Source organism: Furipterus horrens, unplaced genomic scaffold, assembly GCF_987537825.1.
Source record: "Furipterus horrens unplaced genomic scaffold, mFurHor1.1.pri manual_scaffold_2, whole genome shotgun sequence".
Classification (NCBI taxonomy): domain Eukaryota; kingdom Metazoa; phylum Chordata; class Mammalia; order Chiroptera; family Furipteridae; genus Furipterus; species Furipterus horrens.
In genome coordinates, this window is record NW_028327172.1 from 141,630,829 (window position 1) to 141,653,845 (window position 23,017).

The 23,017-nt window shown below is 34.1% G+C and overlaps 1 protein-coding gene across 3 annotated transcripts in view; it reads right to left on the reverse strand.

Moving 5' to 3' along the window:
- Positions 1-2,322: 2,322 nt before the first annotated feature.
- NMT2 (N-myristoyltransferase 2) overlaps positions 2,323-23,017 on the reverse strand; it is a 69,017-nt gene continuing 48,322 nt past the window's right edge. For 2 of the 3 annotated variants that reach the window (XM_090266551.1, XM_090266552.1), the window contains 4 exons: positions 20,784-20,954; positions 4,959-5,126; positions 2,930-3,067; positions 2,323-2,756 (listed from right to left, as the gene is read on the reverse strand). In XM_090266551.1, the coding sequence (XP_090122677.1) occupies positions 2,736-2,756; positions 2,930-3,067; positions 4,959-5,126; positions 20,784-20,954 (498 nt within the window). In that variant the 3' untranslated portion in view covers positions 2,323-2,735. The remainder of the gene's footprint in view (positions 2,757-2,929; positions 3,068-4,958; positions 5,127-20,783; positions 20,955-23,017) is intronic. The other variant, XM_090266553.1, reaches the window with a different exon arrangement.

Sequence of the window (23,017 nt, forward strand, 5' to 3'; positions counted from 1 at the left end):
TTGATTTTCTTTTGGTAGGTACAAGCATGGGCTTGGGAGAAAGGCTTGATATGTATAGAAAAAGCTAGATAAGGTCTTTTGGCTAGTTAGAATTCTCCCTTTTACATGGTTAACATTTCCTTAGAAACTTAACATGTATAAAAAGTGTGATCGTAATTAGGTGAAATGATGCAAGAACAGAATTAAAAAACTGAGGAACTTGGGTTCTCAGAGGTGGGTCTGCAATGATGGGAATCATTCATGTTAGGAAATCGAGCATAATCAACACTATGGTTATGTTTAAAGTGGCTGTCACTTATAGTGTGTTTGGAAAAACTGTCTAATTTAGGATGAAGAGTTGCCAAGTTTATTTTCAGTTTAAATTGTGGTTGACACATGGAATATGCAGCCTCCACTCATTTAAATTATACTGAATGCCATCCTGGCCAAATAAAACAAAAACAAACAAAAATGCTCATGAAATAGAGCACTTACATTATTGACAAAGGACACAGGACAAAGACAAAAAAAATTTTTTTTAATATATAACAACACTGCATATTACATTGAAATTTAGATAGCTCCTTAATAAATAGAAGCAGTTTTACTGATTATTTTAAAGTGTTTATTGATAATCTTAAATTATGAGGCAACTGTGCTAATTATTTTTAAATGACAGAAAAAATAAGATTTCTATAACAACTGGTATTTTATAAATGAATAAAGGAACAATGCCACAGTTTCATCATGAGGTAAGCTCGTGACAAAATTTCTTGACTGGCAATTCTGCAATTATTTGGAAACCTACTTTGTACGACTGCCATAAAAATGAATCAAACCCAAGTCCCAACAGAGCCTTGACTCCAGATTAAGTTAAAATCACTTAATGCTGGTGTCTCAAAAAGTTTCAGTGAATTGGTTGTTTCACTTCTTTTAGTTTTCATCTTTTGTTAAGAATGGTAATAAAACTGGGTTTAATCAACCTAAATGAGAAAGAAGTCTTCCCATGTTTCTTCAAAAGTACACAGCGCTGTCCTAAGTATGCTCTGCTGTGGCGCCGACGCGCGCCCTCTATTGGTAGCCTCAGGGACGCCACAAGCTTTGGGTTGGCCTTGAAGATCAATGAATGGTAAAATAGTAAGCTGCAGAAAGTGGCTTTCAGCTCCTTAGTGTAAGCCAGGATCAATAAATTTTTTTTTGTAAGGGCCAGACAGCAAATATGTTAGGCCTTTTGGTTCATACAGTCTAAATGGAAACTCTGCCTTTTGTAGCATGGAGCAGCCACTGGCAGTGGATGAATGAGTGGGACTGTATTCCAATAAAACCTGATTCATTCATGGATGCTGAAATTTGAATTTCACACAATTTGCAAATGTCACAAAATGTTATTTTCCCTGAAATACTCAAAAACAAAAACCATCCTTGGCTTGTGGGCTGTACAAAAACAGGTGATGGGCTGGATGGATTTAGCTGATGGACCATAGTTTGCTAACTCTTGCCTGGTATAAGAATAAGATCTGACTGGTTTTATTTAACTATTTATAACATGAAGCAAAAGCCATCATGTCTAAAATAATTAAATTTTTTCTGGATTAAACAGCCTAGGCACTGGAAGAGGGAAGGCAGGAAGAAGTATCTACTTTGTGGTATTTGAGTCAAGGCCAGGTTATATGGCCTCATTTAGCATCTTTCCCCCTTGGACTTTTGGCAATATATGCATATATTTACACTGTGAAACTTGGTTTTTCAAATTCTGGATAAAAACACCATCAGTAACAAAATTATGAATACTTATTTACAAATAAGACATTTTCCATTAGCATGACAGCTTTTATGATAAATTAAAGTCAGCCTAAAGGAATATGTGCAATTTTGCATAAGTCATACAAACATTCAAACTATCAATATCCTGATAGCACTAAAAGTCCACTGGGCATTTCCTTTGATTTTAGTGCTTCCATTTCCTTTTCCTCATATTTCCTTGCTGTTGCTGAGAGGAAATGAATTTGTGCAGTAGCAGAAAAGTCTAATCAGTCATGGATACATACTCTTTCAAAGAACACATTTCATATTTGCACAAAACTTGCTTTTGAACTAATCCACTGATATGTTGAAAATTAAAGTACAAATTTGTGTGTTTATTGATTTGGCAACTTTGCTTCTGGAGAAGTAAATGTACTAGTTACCAGTGCATTTTTATCTCGCTCTACGTGTAAACATCCAGCATTCATCACTGAGTTATGGAAGTGCTGATTCTAGAAATGTTCCCAATGATAGCGTGGAAGGTGATATAAGGAAAAAATTTCCAAATGGGTCCTTTACTCTGTTACACAAACAGGTCACCACTTAACAAATAGAAATGCAGCAGTTTATCTCTACACCTTAGTAAAGATTTTCTTATGAGTGTGTGACTTATATTCCATTCATTAAAGGTCCCTTTCTAGAGAATGGAAAAATAGCTTCTCTTCATTAAGAGACAGCCAAAAGTTTGAAAATTAGAGGAATGTGCTCTTTTTACCCTTTCATCCCTTCTTCAAATGGGTAAACCATGAAAAAAAGGGAAGAATGTTAACACTCTAGCTGGAAATGTGTAGTATTGATCACATGGATGTTTTTTCATCTTTTCCAATTGTTACCGACTGTATCAATTTCACTTCAGTTGTGCTTTTACTCTTCTTTGGAAAGGCAGTTCCAGGAATCATTAAGTAGAATATTAACAATGATGGTGTCAGAGTTCTAGAAATGGAAGCATTCACCTATTGTAATACAAGTCCAACCTAAAGGGAGGGAAGAAATGGAATTGTAAGAACAGGTAAGCAAGAGAAATTAAATTATGTAGTACAATAAATTTGTGTTTTTTAAAAGCTACTAAAAAACTTAATCCTAAGGGAAATATGAATTTCCTAGGTAAATTTATTAAGTTTACAAAGGGTATATCAACTTCTCTTACCTTTTCAGAATCTGTTCCTGGACACCTCCAATTGTACAAGTAATACTGTAAATTGCCATCTCCTATACCAAACTTGAGTTTTTCCAAGAATGTCTTATTTTCCATCAAATCTAGTGCATTGAATACATCAAATCCTTTCTGCCAATGTAAAAAGGATTTAAAATTGAAAATTTGAAAAAACTAGAGTTTTCTGTATTATGTATTTCAGCATAACATTGAATTCCTCTAATAACCTGAATATGCATTTATAATATGATTCAATGTCTATAATATATAGTATAGGTTAAGAATTCAGTTCAAAACTGTCTTATATAACTAGCAGTGAATCTGGAGTCAGCAAGATTGTCCAGAAATGCTGAATCAAAATACAGCATGCTGCTGACAATGACATAACAAAATCTATTACAGAGTTCAGAAAATATTTTGTCCCTGTTTCATAAGGAACAGTTGCCTAGATGGCTCCAGCTCCAGAACTATTAGTTACTAGTCTTTCTAAGTTCTGACTTGGCTCAAGTTATAGCCAAGAAACCAAAGTTGCAAAAACTTTAAATAGTATATTTGTCTTCATCTGATAATGGGAAATAAATTTAGTAAAATTTAATAGTAAAAATCTAATGTCTTTAAAATATTAAATAATACTATGCAAAATGTAATATACTGGGTTGGCTAAAAAGTCCATTTAGTTTTTTCTGTAAAATAAAAGACACTTTTCATTTTCACCAATAACTTTATTGATTTGGGTATTTTGAGTATGTTGGCTACCTTCCACATGGTAGAACATTGATTGTTCTCAATAACTCGATTTGATTACTATCAACTTCAACTGGTCTATCTGACCATGGAGCATCGTCCAGTGAGAAATCTCCAGCACAAAACGTTGCAAACTACTTTGGATACGCTTGATCAGTCACACTGCCTTCTCCATACACTGCACAAATTTTTTTTTTTTTTTTATGTTTCAGTTGCATTTTTACCTTTCTTGAAATAATAAAGCATAACATGCTGAAAATGTTGCGTATTTTCTACCTTCAATATTTAAATGGCTACACAAAAATTCACTAATTTTGATAAGCTTTTTTTTTTTAATGCACACTAATAATGCCAGATGCCACAATACAATCTAAAAAAATTGTTTCGAATGAGGTTAAAGACAACTAAACATTACTAGAGCCATCTTACGGAAAAAACCAAACTTTTTGGCCAACCCATTAGAAGAAGCACCTAATTTCTATTTCTCAGGGCTTTCACCTTAAATAACTTACAGGAACTTATAGGGCTTTTTTGGAGGGAAGTAGTTGAAAATAAGCAATAGGATCAAAGAATCAGGATAATGTTGATTTTGGGATCCATTAGTAATGGATTTTTTTTTTTTTTAAATGAATGATCAAATACTAGGTAAATGAAAGGAAGACACTTTTGATGTGGTGTTCCCAATTTCTCATGAAGGATATTTTCTCATATTCAGTAATTACACCAAAGTGTATCTGTCTACTGATTTCAATTTTTTTTAAAGGAAAATGTTTATTTGTAGCAAGAATTTAACAATTATCCTAACTACTACACTGAGGAAATAAAAATATAAATATAGTAAGGCATGTTATGAATTTAATTCCTTTTAAATTCTTTTAATTTGAACAATAATCCCCTAATTTTAAAAATAAAATCCCTTTAATTTTAAAATTCAGAGACTGTTTATTTGCATCAAAACACGTACTGTTGCTAATTATTCACTGCAAAACAAACACTCATGTATTTTCCTTATATCATGGGATCATGTACTTATAATTCCTTATGGATTTTAAATCATCTATTTTATACAAAATGTCTTTTTGGTTAAGTTACAATAGAATTAATGACTAAAACAGCCACTAAATTCTTCCTTTGACTGATGGTCAAAAGTAAAAACACCAAACAAAAACCAAACCCTTAAATGAATTCCTCCTGTGTGCAAGAAAATACAATAAGATGCTTTTTGTACTTTGACATTATTTGGAAAAATACATAGGACAAAAAGCAGTGAATTGCTTACCAATTTAGCTATAATAAGCGCATCATTCATGAGGTCTAGCAAGGGTGTCTCTGTGTGAATGTTGTAGAAGGAGTAGGCAGCTTTGAGGCTCTTGTGAGCAGGGTGGTGCATGACTGTTGAGGGGAGTGTGTAGAAGCTCAGGAAGTCAGTAAGTTTGCCACTGGAGTTCTAAAAAACAAAGGTAACGTCAGTTAAGTACCACCTAGAAGAAATTCTATCCATGCATTTAAGCTAACTTTTTGATCTTTGACTTATACCATAACTTTCTGTTAGAACAGAACAGCAGCCCCTCATGCTGCTCTCTTGGCAGTCTGATTTGAAGTCCTGTAGAGTATGCTGTGTAGAGGCTGAGAAGGGCATGGGCTTGTAGCCTTAGGCTAAGTGCTAGTTAATGATTTGCATAAAGATCTTAATCAGTAGAAAGTTTTCAAAGGAAAGCTTCCCTGGGGATGACTAATGAGTCTCTAGACTTATGGAAAAGTGATCAGAGTAGAATTACTGTTTTTGCAGAAATAAGGGTGCTAAGGATTTGAAGTCTGCCTTTTCTAATTAACAGACACTGTATAACATTTAACATCTTCTTGGCACAAGGTGAGAATTTTATTAGCTTAAAGCAAAGTTGGATAGAGTTTGGAAGCTGTTTTTAGAAGCTGTGAAAGGCATTGGTACTATACCAAAATATACATATGTGAATAACTGAAAAAATCTGAAGCTATCAAAAATCAAAAAGAATGCAAAAGTGGTATTGATTTTATTATCACTGGTATACCTTTCAATATAACAAAGTAGCCAGTATTTTTGGGTTGTTTTAACAGCTGTGGTGGCCTACGCAGTTTGCATATAATTCAAACTATGATATGTTTGAATTATACAACCGGGAGGCTAGTCCAAATGCAGGCTATTGCTAGTATTTCTTTCAGCAGAAAAGACAATTCCATAGCGATGGATTACTGGTTTTTGAGTGTTTCTGATTCGTTAAACCTTTTTTTAGATGTTAAATTAAGAGACATTAAACTAAAGTGATTCTCTATTGTGCTGTATTAGCAGCTCAGTATTAGAGATGAATTAAAGACCTAAACTTCAGTGTTAATAAAGATTTTCAAGTTAAAAAATAATATTAAAAAACTCACTGGATGGGCTAATAGTAGACTGGAGATGACAAAGGACAGAATCACTGAACTTGCAGAATGCAGTAGAATTTACCCAATCTGAACAAAAAGAGAAAACAGACTGAAAAAAATATGAATTAAGTCTAAGGGATCTGTGGGACAGTAACAAAAGAGCCAACACTCATTAACCCTGGAGTCCCAGAAGGAAAAGGAGAAAGTGTGGAGCTGAAAGAGTAGTTGAAAAAATAATGGCTGACAATGTCCCAAATTTGACAAAATGCACACAACAGATTCAAGAACTTGAGTGAGCCATAACAGGATAAACTCAAACCCACTTCAAGATGCATCACAGTTGAATTTCCGAAAACTAAAGACAAAGAAAAATTTCAAAAGTAGCCATAGAGAAACAATACACTACCTATAGAATACCAATTCAACTGATAAAAAGATTTTGCAACTGGAATCATAGAGGCCAAAGTGACAACATTTTTTTTAAGTGCTGAAAGGAAAGAACCATCAACCATACATTCTATATCTGGTAAAACTATCCTTCAGGAATGAAGGAAAAATAAGGACATTCTCAGAGAAATGAAAACTAGAATTTGTTGCTAGTAAACATACCTTTAAGACTGGCCAAAGGAAATTCTTCAAATAGAAAGAAAATAATAAGGAAGCTTGGTGCATCATGAAGGAAGAACAACAGAAATAGCAGAACCCTGGCCAGTGTGGCTCGGTTGGGTGGCATCCTGCAAAGTGAAAGGTTGCCAGTTCTATTCCTGTTCAGGGCACATACCTAGGTTGTAGGTTTAATCCCCTGTTGGGGCATGTTCGAGAGGGAATTGATATGTTTCTCTCTTCACATCAATGTTTCTCTCCCTTTCTTTCTCCCTCCCCCTCTCTCTAAAGAAAGGAAGGAAGGAAGGGAAGGAGGGAGTGAGAGGGAAGGGGAGTGGAAGTGAAGGGAAGGAAGAGAGAGAGAAAGAAAGAGGGAGAAAGAAAGAAAAGAAATAGAAATCTTCTTATACAGTTGACCTTTGAACAACATGGGATTTAGGGGCACCAACTCCCTGGACAGTTGAAAATCCACATATAACTTTTGACTCCCCCAAAACTTAACTGTTAATACTCTACAGTTGACTAGAGTATTAATTACTGTTGACTGTTTATTAATAACATAAAAAATCAGTTAACACATATCTTGTATGTTATATGTATTATATACTATATTCTTACAATAGACTCAGCTAGAAAAAGAAAATGCTATTAAAATCATTAAAAAATACATTTATAGTACTGTATATATTTATTGAAAAAAATCTGTATGTAAGTGGACCCATACAGTTCAAACCTGTGTTGTTCAAAGGTCAAATGTATACTACAAATTATGCTTCAACTCTTAAGTTTTATAATTTTACTTTATGATTGAAACAAAAGTTTTAACACCATCTGATATTCAAGACCCTGCTATTTAAAAGTTGAAAATGTAAAGGGACCTCAATGGAAGAGAAGTCGCTTAATGTGGTAAAATGTTTATACCAGTAGACTATGATCAGTCACACATGTATACTGTAATATCCAGAGCACAAATACACTCAAATGTGCTAAAAATAAATCAACACAAAATCCTAAAAGATTCTTCAAGTAATGCACAGGAAGATAAGGGAAAAAAAACCAGGAACAATACCAGAAGAATCAAACAGAAACAAATAATAAAATGGGAGAGGTAAGCTCTAACATATTAATAATTATCAAATGTAAATGGTCTAAATATACCAATCAAAAAAAGACTGGCAGCCCTGATTGGGTAGCTCAGTTGGTTGGAGCATCGTACCATATACCAAAAGGTTGCAGGTTCGATTTCTGGTAGGGCTGTGTATGGGAGGCAACCAATCAATGTTTCTTTTTCACATTGATGTCTGTCTCTGTCTCTTTCTCTCTCTCTCCCTTCCTCTCCAAAAACAATAAAAATATTCTGGGTGAGGATTAAAAAAAACAACTCATAGACTGCATAAAGAAACATAGCCCAACTACATGGTGTTTGCAAGAAACCTTCAAATTCAAAGACATAGATTGAAAGTAAAAGGGACTTCAAAAGATATACCATGAAACATTAATGTCTAAAACATAGGAATGGCTATGGTAATATCCAATAAAATGACTTAAGTGCAAAGAAATGACTAGACCCAAGGGTAGGTAGGACGACAACCATGTCCAGCTTGAAGCAGCTAGAGGAGCTTGAGACCTTCGCCCATTGTCCTTTACAAGATTACAAAGGGTCTTAATATCTGAGAGGGAGGGATAGTTATTTTTTACGAACCATGGGTATGGACTTGGGCGGGGATTGCTGGGAGAGGGAGATGCTGGGTGGAGGGGAGTAAAGGGGAGAAAATTGGAACTATTGTAACAATATAATCAATAAAATACATTTAAAAAGAAAAAAAAAAAAAGAAATGACTAGAGACCAAGACGGGTATTACATGATGATAAAAAGATTGATCCACTAAGTAGACCTAAAGATCCTAAAGTATGTATAAGGACCAAACAAGACCTTCAAATACATCAAGAAAAACTGTCAGAGCTGTAAGGATAAACAGAAAAATACACAATTATAGTGGGGACTTTCACACCTCTTGCTTCAAGCAGAACTACAAGAAAATCAAGAATATAAAAAATCTGAATACAATCAACAGGATCTAATTGGTATATACAGAACATTCCACCCCCAAACAGCAAAATATACATTTCATTAGCATATAGAACATATTAAGTCCATAGACCATAGACCATAATAAAACATCCTCAAGAAGCCTAACAGAGCTGAAATCATACAGAGTGTGTTCTCCAACCATAATGGAATGAAACTAGAAATCAATTGGAATTCTCTAAGCACATCAAAATTAAACAACAGAATTTAAGTAATCCATGGGTCAAAGAGAAAGTCTCAAAGGAAATTTTAAAAAAATACATAGACCTGAATGAAAACGAAAACAGGACATACCATAATACGCAGAATTAAGTTAAAACAGTACAGAGAGGGGCACTTACAGAAATAAATGCTTACATTGTAACAGGGAAAGGTCTCAATAATTTAAGTCCCTCCCTCAAGGTATGAGATAAAGAGCAAACAACAACAAAACCCAAAGCATGTAGAATGTAGAAGGAAAGATCAGAAATCAGTGACACTGAAAATAGGAAAATAATAGAGAAAATCAACGAAACAAAAGCCTGGTTCTTGGGGGAAAAAATCAATAAAATTGATGCAATGCTAGCAAGACTAAAAGAAATAAAAAGAAAGTATGACTCAGCAATAGAAGGAAAGAAATAAGAATTAACCACTACCACTATAGATCTGGCAGCCACTGAAAGAACAAGGGAGTAATACGAATGACTTTACTCTTATAAATTTGACAATTTAGATGAAATGGACCAATTCCTCAACCAACTATTAAACCTCAAGCAAGATGAAATAGATTATCTGACTAGCCCATTATTTTAACAAAAAAAATTATTTAAGGTTAGATGGTTTTAACTGGAGAATTCTAGCAAACATTTAAGTAAGTATCACCAATTCTATACAATCTCTTCTTGAAAACAGAAAAGGAGGTAACACTTCCCAGCTCATTTTATTAGGCCAGTATTATCCTGATGCCTAAACCACACAATGAGAATACAAAGAAAAAAAAAAAAAAAAAAAAATGAAACAGACTAAAAAATGCCAAAAAAAACCCACAAAAAAACAAAAACCATGCTAAAACTCCTGCAAGGTTAACTCTCTCATGAACTCAAAAAATACTCAACAAAATATCAATAATCCAAATTCAAAAATGTATAGAAAGAATTACACACCATAACCAAGGAGATTTTTTTCTAGGAATGCAAGGGTGGTCAAACATTTGAAAATCAATCAATGTATTATAATACACCAACAGACTAAAGAAGAACACTCATATGATCATATCAATTGAAGTGGGAAATGCACTGTGCAAAATTCAACATCCATTCATGGTAAGAACTCTCAGCAAGTTAAGAAGAGAGGGGAATAACTGCAAATTGAAAAGGTGCCATCAACAAAAGTTCTACAACTAATATCATACCACATGGTGGAACTCTGAATGCTTTCTGCCTAATATAAAGAACAAGGCAAGGATGTCAACCTTCACCACTCTTATTCAACGAAGTACTGGAAGACCCAGATCTTAAATAAGGCAAGAAAATTAAGTAAAAGAGATACAGATGGGAAGAGAAGGATTAAAAGTGTTTTAATTTGCAGATGACATGATTGTCTATGTAGAAATCCCAAGAAATCTACAAATAAACTGGAAGTAATAAATGATTTCAGCAAGATTGCAGAATATAAGATCAACACAGAAAAAACAATATCTGTATATACAAATGATGAACATATAGAAACCAAAATTAACCCTGCAGAGGCTGTGGTCAAAAAAATTACAGCGTAGTTTGTGTGTACCTGAGAGATACATATATTACTAGTATGTGCTGAAATGCAAAATAAAAAACAAAACAAAAAAAACACTGCAGATTTGCATTTATTATGCTTATATAATAAAATACATGATTTTAATTTATTTTCAGTAACACTCTAGAAATTAAAATGAACAGAAAAACAAAGAATAAAAGATTTTCTTTTTAAATAACAAAAACATGGATATTGCTAAAAATAGAACCAAGAAAATGTCTTTAACATTAATTAATCAGAATCTTCAACAGTTGGCTTTGCAAAATGTTTTAACAGTCCTCGCAAACATTATTGCTAAGCTCAAGGCATAAATACTTTTCACAACACTTGCAAAAATATTTTGATAAGCAACTCATTTCAGATGCATAGCACCTAACATATCTGTTTCTTTTTCTGCTTATCAAAAGAGCCTTATCTATGCCATTATTAGCATTTCCTTCAATCTGTGTTCGGAATTGATAAAGTTTCATGTGTAAAGGCTTATGCACACCTGTAGACATTTCTGAATGCCTTTTTATTTGTTCTGACACTAATTGTATTATGAAATTTCTAATAAATATTCTGTGTCTTATTTTTATATTGCTGTTCAGCATATGAATAGTCAGAGCATTTATTGCTGCAATATAACCAGAGACCATTTTCTGGTGTTCCTGGTCACATTACATTGTACCTATCGTTTGGTCCACAATGTCAACTCCAGACTTCGTTTGGCTGTAATATTCTATTGTATCAGGCTTTTGTCAATCTAAATTTATGGTATCATCGAAATGCATAATTGAAACTAAAATTACGTTTTTTTCCTTTTTTGGGTATATGAGATACAAGTGTGCAATCTGCACCAAAACCAAATAAGTTGGATTTTTCAGGCCTGTTTTTAGAAGACACAATTCAGGAGGTTGTTGGGTTTATTCTTACGAACAGTACCTACACATGAAAGTCACTTCTTTTTCAAGTCAGAGATAAGATTTATGCAGTGAACCAGTTATCTGCTGTAATACTGTCCTGATGAGTAAATGGGTTCTGCAAGTCACTTGATTATGTCTGCTGGTTTAATACTAATCAAGTAAGAACCTTTGGACTGCTTACTGGCATATATTTGAAGATTTCCTGTTTAAAATACCTTTGAATCAACCACAGCAAATTTTCTTATACCATATTTACAGGGCTTGGATAGAATATACTGTCAAAACCCATATTTGCCTCTAAACCCAGGTATCATTTTGTGTATTGTTACATTCTGTCCCACAGAGTAACATAACTTAAATTTTTTAAACAAATGCTGAGAATACTTCTCTCACAGTTGCTAATTTCTCCACTTTCAGGAGTTCTAAGTGGGTAAATTTGTCATCAAACCTGATATGATTATGAATAAATTTAAATCTCCATAAAGATATTATAAGTCTAAAAACTCCAATCCCACTACTATCATAAATCCTGCAAATTTAGGCAACTGCTGTAATGCAAACCAGCTAGGTATGAGGCCTAAAAATGCTTTCAATTCAGTTTTGGCCATTTCGTTTACCATCTCTTTCTCATGAAAACTGGCTCATGATAGAAGCAATGTATTTATTTGCATATAAAAAGGTTAGATCTAAAATATAATTTGTGATAAATCAGTTCCAAGTTTCAAGTTCTGTCTTGGCATTTTTGTGTTTGGCCAAACTAATGGAAGCTGATACAAAATATTCTGTGGCTGTTTTCTAATTTGTCTTCTTATTGGATTTTTCCTCCATTTGATCTTTTTCCTTTCTAATTCATCTTCACTTTTGAAAACTGAAAATATCTTGCTCAGTATCCAATCTTCTGAATGAACTTCCACATAATCTTCATCTTCTAACTCACTTTTCATTTTCATATTCTCTATCTCATCATCAGACTCAGTAGCATTTGTTGAAGTTCTTCAACATCTCTTAGAATTGAAGAGATTCTGCCAGCCATTTTCAATAGTAAATGAAAAAAAAAAACACTACTTCGAAGTTCGTGAAAAACAAAAACTACACCAACACAGACTTTGGAGTTTACAGTATCTTTCAGATACAATTTACTATCAAATATCACACACCCTTACAAAACACATGTTATAACCAAACTGATGGCTTATATGTATGGCTTAACATTAATCATGCACAGACGCACAGCTAGTCACAACCTTGAACCTATGCACCCAATATATGTAACAATATTTAAGAGTTTGTTTGTGTCTCTCAAATCAGCCACAACCTCTGCAGGGTTAAAAACAGAATATCATTATAATCACTCCAAGGAAAATAAAGTATTTAGGTACACACTTAAGAAAATATGAGCCCCAACCACAACAAGACACATTATTATTAAAATGGCAAAAGTTAAAAACAAGGATAGAGCTTTAAAAGCAGCAAGAGAAAGACAGTTACCTATAAGGGAGCTCCCATAAGACTGTCAGCTGATTTCTCAATAGAAACAGTTCAGGTCAGAGGGACTGGCATGAAATATTCAAAGTGATGAAAAGCAGGGCCCTACAGCCAAGACAATGTTATCAAACAAGGCTATCATTTAGAATTGAAGGGGACATAAAGAGCTTCCTGGACAAGAAACAACTAAAGGAGTTTGTTACTACCACACCAATATGACAAGAAATGGTAAAGGGAGAAGAAGAAAAAGGAAGGAGAAAAAAAAAGAGGAGGAGGAGGAGAAGAAGTTGGGAAAAAGACAAAAGCGGAAAATAGTTAAAGAATAAAATGGCAATAAATACATACCTATTGATAATCACTTTAAATGTAAATGCTTAAATGGTCCAATCAAAAGACACAGGATAGCTGAATAGATTAGAAAATAAGAACCATATATAGGTTGGCTACAAAAGACCCAACTCAGAAGGAAAGATACAGACAGACTAAAAATAAAGGGATAGAAAAAGATGTATCAAGCAAATGGAAAGGGAAAAAAAGCTGGGGCAGCAATACTTATATCTGACAAAACAGACTTTAAAACAAAGGATATATAGTAAGAGAAAAGAAGGACACTACATAATAATAAAGGGGGCAACACTTATAAATATTTGTGCACCAAACACAGGGTCACCTAAATATGTAAAGGAAATATTGATGGGCATAAAAGGAGAGACTGACAATAATATAGTCACAGTAGAAGATTTTTAACAACCATCAACAGACAGATCTTCCAGACAAAAAATCAACAGGGAAACAGAAGCCTTAAAATGACACACTCGGCCAGATGGATTTAATTGATATCTTCAGAGCACTTCATCCCAAAGCAGAATATACATTCCTTTCAAGTGCTCAAGGGACATATTCTGGAATAGACTACATGTTAGGACACAAAACAAGTCTCAATAAATTTATAAACACTGAAATCATATCAAGCATCTTTGCTGACCATTATGGTATAAAACTAGAAATCAATCACACACAAGAAAATGAGAAACACAAAGACATAGGAGCTAAATAACATGTTGTTGAACAATGAGATCAAGGAAGAAATCAAAAGATACCTTGAAACAAATAAAATGAGAACACTACAACTCAAAAATCTATGGGACACAGCTAAAGCAGTCCTTAGAGGAAAATTCATAGTATTACAGGCCTAATTCAAAAAACAAGAAAGATCTCAAATAAACAATCTAACTTTATAACTAAAGGAATTAGAAAAAGAACAAACAAAATCCAGAGTCACTAGAAGAAATGAAACAATAAAGATCACAGCATAAACAAAATAAAGTTTAAAAAAAATACAAAAAAAAAAAATTTATCAATGAAACCAAGAGCTGGTTCTTTGAAAAGATAAACAAGATTAACAAACCTTTAACCAGACTCATCAAGGAAAAAACAGAGAGGACTCGAATAAATAAAATGAGAAATGAAAAATGAAGAGTAACAATATCACAAAAATACACAGGGTTGTAAGAAAGTACTACGAACAACTACATGTTAGCAAATAGGGCAATCTGGATGAAGTGGATAAATTCCTAGAAATATACAATCTTCCAAAACTGAATCAGGAAGAATCAGAGTATCTGAACAAATTACAACTAGTGAAACTGAAGCCATAATAAAAAATTTCCAACAAACATAAGTCCTGGACCAGATGTCTTCACAGGTGAATTTTACCAAACATTCAAAGGAGAACTAACACCTAGCTTTCTTAAACTATTCCAAAAAAATTCAAGAAGAGGGAAGACTCCCAAGCTCATTTTACAAGGTCATCATTATCCTAATTCCAAAACCAGATAAAGACACTACAAAGAAAGAAAATTATAGGCCAATATTCCTGATGAACATAGATACTAAAATCCTCAAAAAATATTAGTAAACTGGATCCATTAAAAAGATCATACATCACGATCAAGTGGGATTTATTCCTGGGATGCAAGGTTGGTACAATATCCTCAAATTAATAAATGTGATATACCACATAAACAAAATGAAAAACCACATGATCTTATCAGTAAATGCAGGAAATGCATTTGATAAAATCCAGCACCCATTTATGATAAAAACTCTCAGCAAAGTGGGAATAAAGGAAACATACCTCAACATAATAAAGGATATATATGACAAACCCACAGCCAACATCATACTCAAAGGGCAAAAAACAGGGATGTTGACTTTCACCACTTTTATTCAACATAGTACTGGAATTCATAGCCATACTAATCAGACAAAAAGAAGAAATAAAAGGCATCCAAATTGGAATGGAGTGGGTAGAACAGTCATTATTTGCAGATGACATAATATTGTACTAGAGAACCCTAAAGAATCCACCAAATAACTAGTAGAACTGATAAATGAATTGTCATGTAGCAGGATACAAAATAAACTTCCAGAAATCAGTTGCATCTTTTTATACCAATAATGAACTATCTGAAAGGGGAACTAAAACAACAATTCCATTTACAATTGCATTAAAAAACGAACAAACCTAAGAATAAACTTAACAAAGGAGGTAAAAGACATGTACTTGGACAATTTTAAGACACTGAAAAAACTGAAGAAGATACAAATAAGTGGAAGCAAATACTGTGTTCATGGACAGGAAGAATTAACATCATTAAAATGTCCATACTACCCAAAGCAATCTATAGATTCAATGCAATTGCTATCAAGATACCAATGACATATTTCATAGAACTAAAACTAATATTCCAATAATTTATGTGGAGCCAAAAAAGATCCCAAATAATCACAACAACCCTGAGAAAGAAGAACAAAGTTGGAGGAATCACTCTTCCTCATATCAGACTATACTACAAGGCCATAGTAATCAAAACAGCATAGTACTGACAGAAAACCAGACATAAGAGAACAATGAACAGAATAGAAAACCCAGAAATAAACCCATGCTTTTCTTGTCAGTTAATATTTGACAAAGGAGGCAAGAACATACAATGGGGTAAAGACAGTCTATTCAATTAATAGTGATGGGAAAATTGGACAGATATGTGCAAAAAAGAAACTAGATCACCTTCTTACACCATACACAAGAATAATTTCGAAATGGATTAAAGACCTACATGCTAGACTATAAACCATAAAAATCCTAGAAGAAAACATAGATAGTAAAATCTCAGACATTTCTCCTAGCAAAATTTTTCCTGATATATCACCTCAGGCAGGGAAAGGAAAGAAAAAGTAAATAAATGGGACTACATCAAACTAAAACATTCTTGCACAGCAAAGGAAACCAACAAAATTAAAAGACAACCTACTGAATGTGAGAACATATTTGCCAATGATACATCTGATAGTGGATTAACATTCATTCAAAATTATAAAGAACTTATAAAATTCAAAACCAAAAAACCCAAACAATCCAGTTAAAAAATGGGCAAGCCCTGGCTGGGTGACTCAGTTGGTTGGAGCATAGTCCCATAACCAAAAGGTTGTGGGTTCAATCCCCAGTCAGGGCACATACTTAGGTTGCAGTTTTAATCACTGGTATGCATGCATACAGGAGGAAACCAATTGATGTTTCTCTTTTTTTCTCTTTCTCTCTCTCACTCTCTCTCTCAAATTACTAAACATATCCTCGAGTGAGGACTGAAAAAAAATTTTTTTTAATGGGCAAAGGACCTGAATAGACACTTCTCCAAAGAGGATATACAGATGACTAACAGACATATGAAAAGATGCTCAACCTCACTAAAGAGAGAAATGCAAATTAAAACCATAAATGAGATAATCACCTCACAGATGTGAGAATGGCTATCATCAATGAAATCAACAAACAAGTGCTTGTGAGGATGTGGAGACAAGGGAATCCTTGTGCACTGTTGGTGAGGATGAAGACTGGTGCAGCCATTTGGAAAGCAGTATGGAGATACCTCAGTAAATTAAAAATCTAACTGCCTTATGACTAAGCAATTTCACTTCTAGGAATATATCCAAAGAAACCCGAAACATTAATTCAAAAAAAAATACACACACTCCTGTGTTCATTGCAGTGTTATTTACAATAGTCAAGATTTGGAAACAGTCCAAGTGCCCATCTGTAGATGAGCGGATAAAAAAGTTGTGGGACATTTACACAATGGAATACTACTTAGCCATAAAAAAGGAAATCTTACCCTTTGTGACAGCATGAATGAACCTGGAGAACATTATGCTATGTGGAATAAATCAGTCAAAGACAGAGAAGTACCATATTATTTCACTCATGTGTGAAAACTAATGAACAAAATAAACTAACGAACAAAACAGAGACAGTCATAGAGAACAGACTAACAGCTGTCAGAGGGGAGGGCGTTAGGGGGCTGTGTGAAAAAGGTGAAGGTATTAAGAAAAAAAAACCCTCAGAGACACAGACAACAGTATGATGATTACCAGAGGGAAAAGGGGGGTGGCGGAGGTATTGGAGGGTAAAGATGGTAAATGGTGATGGAAGGAGACTTGACTTGGGGTGTGAACACACAATACAATATACAGATGATGTATTTTAGAATTGTACACCTGAAACCCACATCATTTTATGAACCAATAAGATTCAATAAAAAATAAAACGTACAGAATCTGGATGCTGATAAAATAAATGGAGATATACCATATTCATAGATCAGAAGACCTGTCAATTCTCTGAAAAGTAATCTATAAATTTAATGTAATTCTTATCAAAATCTCAGCAAGGTATTTTGTAGACAATGACAAACTTATTCTAAAATTCATATGGAAAGGCAAAACAAATAAATTAGCTAAAATTTCAACAAAGGAGAAAAAAGTGAGAGAAATCACTCTACCCAATGTTAATCTGTACTACATAGTTTTAATAATCAAGACAGTGTGGTGCTGGTGGAGGAACAGACACAGAGATCAATGCAACAGAATAGAGAAACAAGAAATACACATATACAAAAATTTTTACAAATCAAGACGATTATAGCAAACTCATATAAGAAATACAAATGGCTAACAGATTTATAATAAGATATTCAAATTCACCATTAATAAGAACAAAAAAATTAAAAACAAGATGCCGTTTGGTACCCATCAGATTCGGTCTACATCTGAAGTTTGCTATCACCCTCAAATGTTAGTGAGGATGTGTGGAAACAGGACTTTCCATGCACTGCGAAGAGATACTCGGCAATCTCTAGTAATGTCAAAGATGTGTGTGACTCTTAGGCTCAGTAGTTTGACTTGTAAATAGATGACGCTAGGACAGCAGTCCTCAAAATGTGGTCTGTGAACCCCTGTGGGTACCTAAGACCCTTGAAGTCTGTGAGGTGAAAATCATTTCCATAAGATCACTAAGCAGTTATTCGCCTTGTTCACCACATGGACGTTGGCACTGAGAGTGTAGAAGCGACGCTGGTCCAACTGCTGGCGCCTCAGCACAAACAAGGCAGGGGCACCACACTGCACCAGTTATCACTTTAGTCATCATCACCACACCCTCACGTTAAAATAGGTTTCACCTAAGTGTGTCCTTGATTAAAAATTAATTTCATTAACTCTCAACCCTCAACTCATCTTTTTAATCCTGTGTGAAGCTTTCCACTGCAGACTGAAACATAAAGATTGTCTGCAGAAGCCCTCAGGAGACTGAGTTGTGAGCAGAACTAGTCACTGTTTCATGGAACACCACTTTAATGTAAGACTGGCAAACTGGTCATTCAGGCTTGGGTATTTGACACATCCTGAAAATCAAGGATGTGAGCCTATCAATTCAGGGAAAAGATTGGCAGGGTTGTTGCCAATGATAACATCTGAGCTTTTAAGTGCAAGTTACAATTTGGAAAAACCAGTATCCTCCACCAGAAGCTATATTTTATATTTTCTGATGATGACAATGGTGGTAATATCAATGAGTGTGATTTTTAAATATTATATAGTGAAATGTCAATATTTGGAAGATCTATGTAACTCAGTGAACCAGTATTTTCTAAATGATTGATATATTATGTTCCAAACTCATGAGTAAAAGTCATTCAAAACACAAGATACACCAATGAATTTTAATCTAACAGAGTATGAAAAGTTCATTAATATGATTTCAGATACAGAATATTCACAATTATCTGAAAAGGCTATTAAAATACTCATTCTTTTCCATATCTCTGATACTCTGTGTGAAAGATTTTTTTCATATACTTAAACCAAAACAATATACCACAACAGACTGAATGTAGAAGATGTGAGACCTAGTTGTCTTCCATTAAGCCAGACATTTAAGAGACTTGCAAAAAGGTAAAACAATAAAATTCTTGTCACTAATTTTGTTATTTTGGAAAATATTTTTCATACAAAATATATCATTTAGGTAAAATGTAATGAGCTTATTATATGGTTATTAAATAATATATATTTTCAAATTAGCCTTTTTTTAACTGAGATATAATTGACATATAACATATTAGTTTCATGTGAACAATAATTTGATATATGTATATGTATTGTGAAATGATCACCACAATAAGTCTGCTTAACATCCACCACCTCACATAGTTACAAGTTTTTTCTTGTGATGAGAACTTTTAAGGTCTACTCTCTAGGAAGTTTCAAATATACAATACAGAAGTGTTAACTATAGTCACTATGCTGTACATCACATTCCCATGACTCAGTTATTGATAACTGAAAGTTTATACCTTTGACCACATTTACACATTTCACCCCTAACTCCCACTTCTCACCTCTCGCAACCACCAATCTATTTTCTGTATCTATGAGGATTTCTTTTTAAAGATTCCCCATAAGTGAGATCATATGGTATTGGCTTTGTCTGACTTACAAAGTAATATTTAAAAATTTCTGTTTTAATTTTGAATATAGTAAATATATATAGGTAGAATCCACAAAAATAAAAACCTCTTTGGGGTCCTCAATAATTCTTAAAAGAGTGAAGGAGTCCTGAGATCAAAAACTTTGAGAACTGTTACTCTGGAGAAACTTACACAAGTGTATAAAGATCTGGACACAGAGACATCCACTCCAGCACTGTTTGAGAAACTGAAGTTTAAAAACAGACATTGCTCAGCTGTTTTTCAGAAGTGTCCTCTGATTTCACCGTCTGCTCCCACCATTTCTGCCCTAACTGGGCCATCAGCTTACATGGAGACAATGCCTGACAATGCTGAAAGTACACTTGAAGCTCAATTCCCACAATTACATAGTGAATGGACCTCTACAGTACTTTCTACCTGACCTCCTGGCTTCCTTTCTCTCCTCAAGGTACTTACCAGTTTAAATCCCAATTCTCAACCCAACCCAACTTCAACCAAAAAGAGCTTCTAAGTGAAACAGCATTTGAACAACAAATTCTAAGATTTTTAAAAAATGGTTTAAAAATCACCATGTTAAACTCATCTATCCAATAATCGGAAAATGTAAACTGTTACTTTTCCTTCCTTCCTCTGAACAAGGGTTGAGTTAAGCAGTTGAATCTCAACCAAAGGCAGTTTAGTTCCAGTTTCGTAAAACTAAAGGAATATTAAACTTTGGAATATATCTACCTCAAAGAAGGCCATCCAAATTTGATTTTTTCAACACTGAGAAAAGCAATTAATCACACAGGTAGCAACAGAAAACTATTGTGATTTCCCATCCGCAACTAGTGAAAGTGCGCTTTTATCCAGGAATGGAAACTAAGAAGAAAATCTGATTCTAGAAGGGTGAGCAGAAGTCTAGTATAGGAGCAATAAGTCATGGAGGAAGAGGAAAGAGATGGCACTCCATGATCTTTCTGGAAAAAAGACTCAATGGCACCCTTCTCATAGTTCTCTGCACTATCATATCACCTTATCTTTACCTGCACTACAAACGTGTCGATAATGTGCTCCTTGGGGAGGAACCAGTGGGCTACTTCCTCTTCATCCATCACTGGGGCAAGATGAAACTGCTTCAGGTAACCGTTGGTTAATTCTCGAACTGCTTTGATATCTCTTGGTTCCATTGGTCTTAAACCTGAAGTCTTTGTCACCTTGTCAGAATGAAAACAAAACAAATTGGGAAGTTTAAATACAGAGGAGTAAAAGGTACTTTGCACTGAAGTGTGGTGTGCAGACCAGCTATGTGAGCATCACAGGGAAACTTATTAGAATTGCAGACTCTGGATCCACCCCAGACCTACCAAGTCAGAATCTGCAATTTAGCAAGATTCCCTGGAGATTTGTATACACATTAAAGTTTGAGAAGCACTGAGTTAGAATATATGCTAGACAATGTGTTGGATCTTATCTTTGTGTGCCAGATCATTGGTGAATATTGCCCATGACCCAAACAATACCAAAGGAACACTCCGATCTATATACCAACGCCAAGAATTTTAACAGCCTACATACAAGATAGGGCAGAGCAACCTTAGCATGTGTTGTGGAGTACTATGCTTTGAAACTGTCTTGTCTGACATTCTGAAAACACAATTGAAGAGTTCAGAAACATTTTATTCAATGGCTTGTGAAAAGGACATAGCTATTTTTCTCATAAGCAACAAAAATGAAATCGTATTGATCAAAATGGGAAGGCAAGTGTTTTAATAGCCAATGTTTTTCTGAAGGCAAATGGCTGGCTGCCAAGAACTGGTGCTGGCCTCAAATGACATCTTTTGATTAAAGGTGATCAGAATAGGCATTTGAGTCCATTCTTCCAAAGCGTTACACGTTTTTCATTAAGTCACAGGAATAAAACAACCTAAAGGTCAGGGCATTTGGATTTGTTCAACTTCCTGTCCTGAAAAGAGCCCCAGACATCACTTAGCTCTCTAGGAACTGCCAAGACACCAGGACACTTGAACCTAGAAGTGAGAAAACCCACTCCATTTGCTTCTTTGTAGAAATAAAATACTGAAAACTCAGAAATGCAATTTCATTTTTCCAGTTAATCTGTTTTTTTTTTTTTCTTGAAGAAATACGGGATACATTTAAGCAATAACTGGTATATAAACATTTCTATTCTACCTTTTCTGTCCTAATTATTTCTAAATAGATTAAAAGCTGCCTCTAAAATTAGATCATTACAATTCCTGCATACCCCAGACTAGTAGAAAATAGGTTTTCATCTTGTGTGCCAGCTCTGCTTGATGTCAGCAGTTGTGCTGAGGTTTCTAAGGCTGTGTGACAAAGAATGCTGACTGATTATTGATTAGTAGGGGGAAGGAGATGGGAAATGTGTTCTTTGTATTTACAGACCCAGTAGTTCTTAGCTAAGTATTTACTATTTAAAACTCAGTTGTGAATTATGTAATCTATAAAGATACAGTAATGCAGCTAAAGTAGTTTAATGATCTAAACTGAGAGAATTTAAGTCCTTAACATTTATAATAATAGAGAACTTGTATTTCTAGCTTTTACTGGCTTTCAAAGCGAAAGGACAAGAAATCTCCAGGTCCTGGTTTTCATTCCAGGCTAACCCTTCAGGCAAGAAAGGCAATAACAGCCTGAATATGTATTGAATGAATGCCTATGTTTTGTACCACAATCATTTATAAAGTGAGGTGAAGGCTACAGACATGGAAAAAGTCACTGTTGGCTATGAAAAGATGATGCTTCTGTGGCCTGGCATTTATATGCAAGCCAGGCGTGAAACTGCAATTTTCTTTTGTTTCTTCTGAGTCTGTTTTAGTCTTGGTAGAATTTTTATATTGCAATTCATGGGTAGAGGGAACCTATGTGTTTCCAAATACTATTAAATGTAATAAATATATATTTCTAAATGCTAGTCAGAAGACCAAAACCATATATATTGCATACTGTAATCATTAAAAAAGATTTTCAGCTATGAGAACAACCTTGATAAATTTTAAATAGCTTTTCTCAATATTAGATTTTATTCTTTTGTTACTGGTTCAGTAACAATCAACATCAAGCAGTTAGATTAATCAATGAAAGCAAAAGGATACACAATATGTTAATACAGAAAATTCAAAAATGAAGAAAAGGCTTGTCAACTTCTTTCTAGAGCAAATTTTTTTGTTTGTTTTTTTGTTTTCTAGAGAAGGGGGAAGAGAGGGAGAAAGAGGAGAGAAACATTGATGTGAAAGAGAAA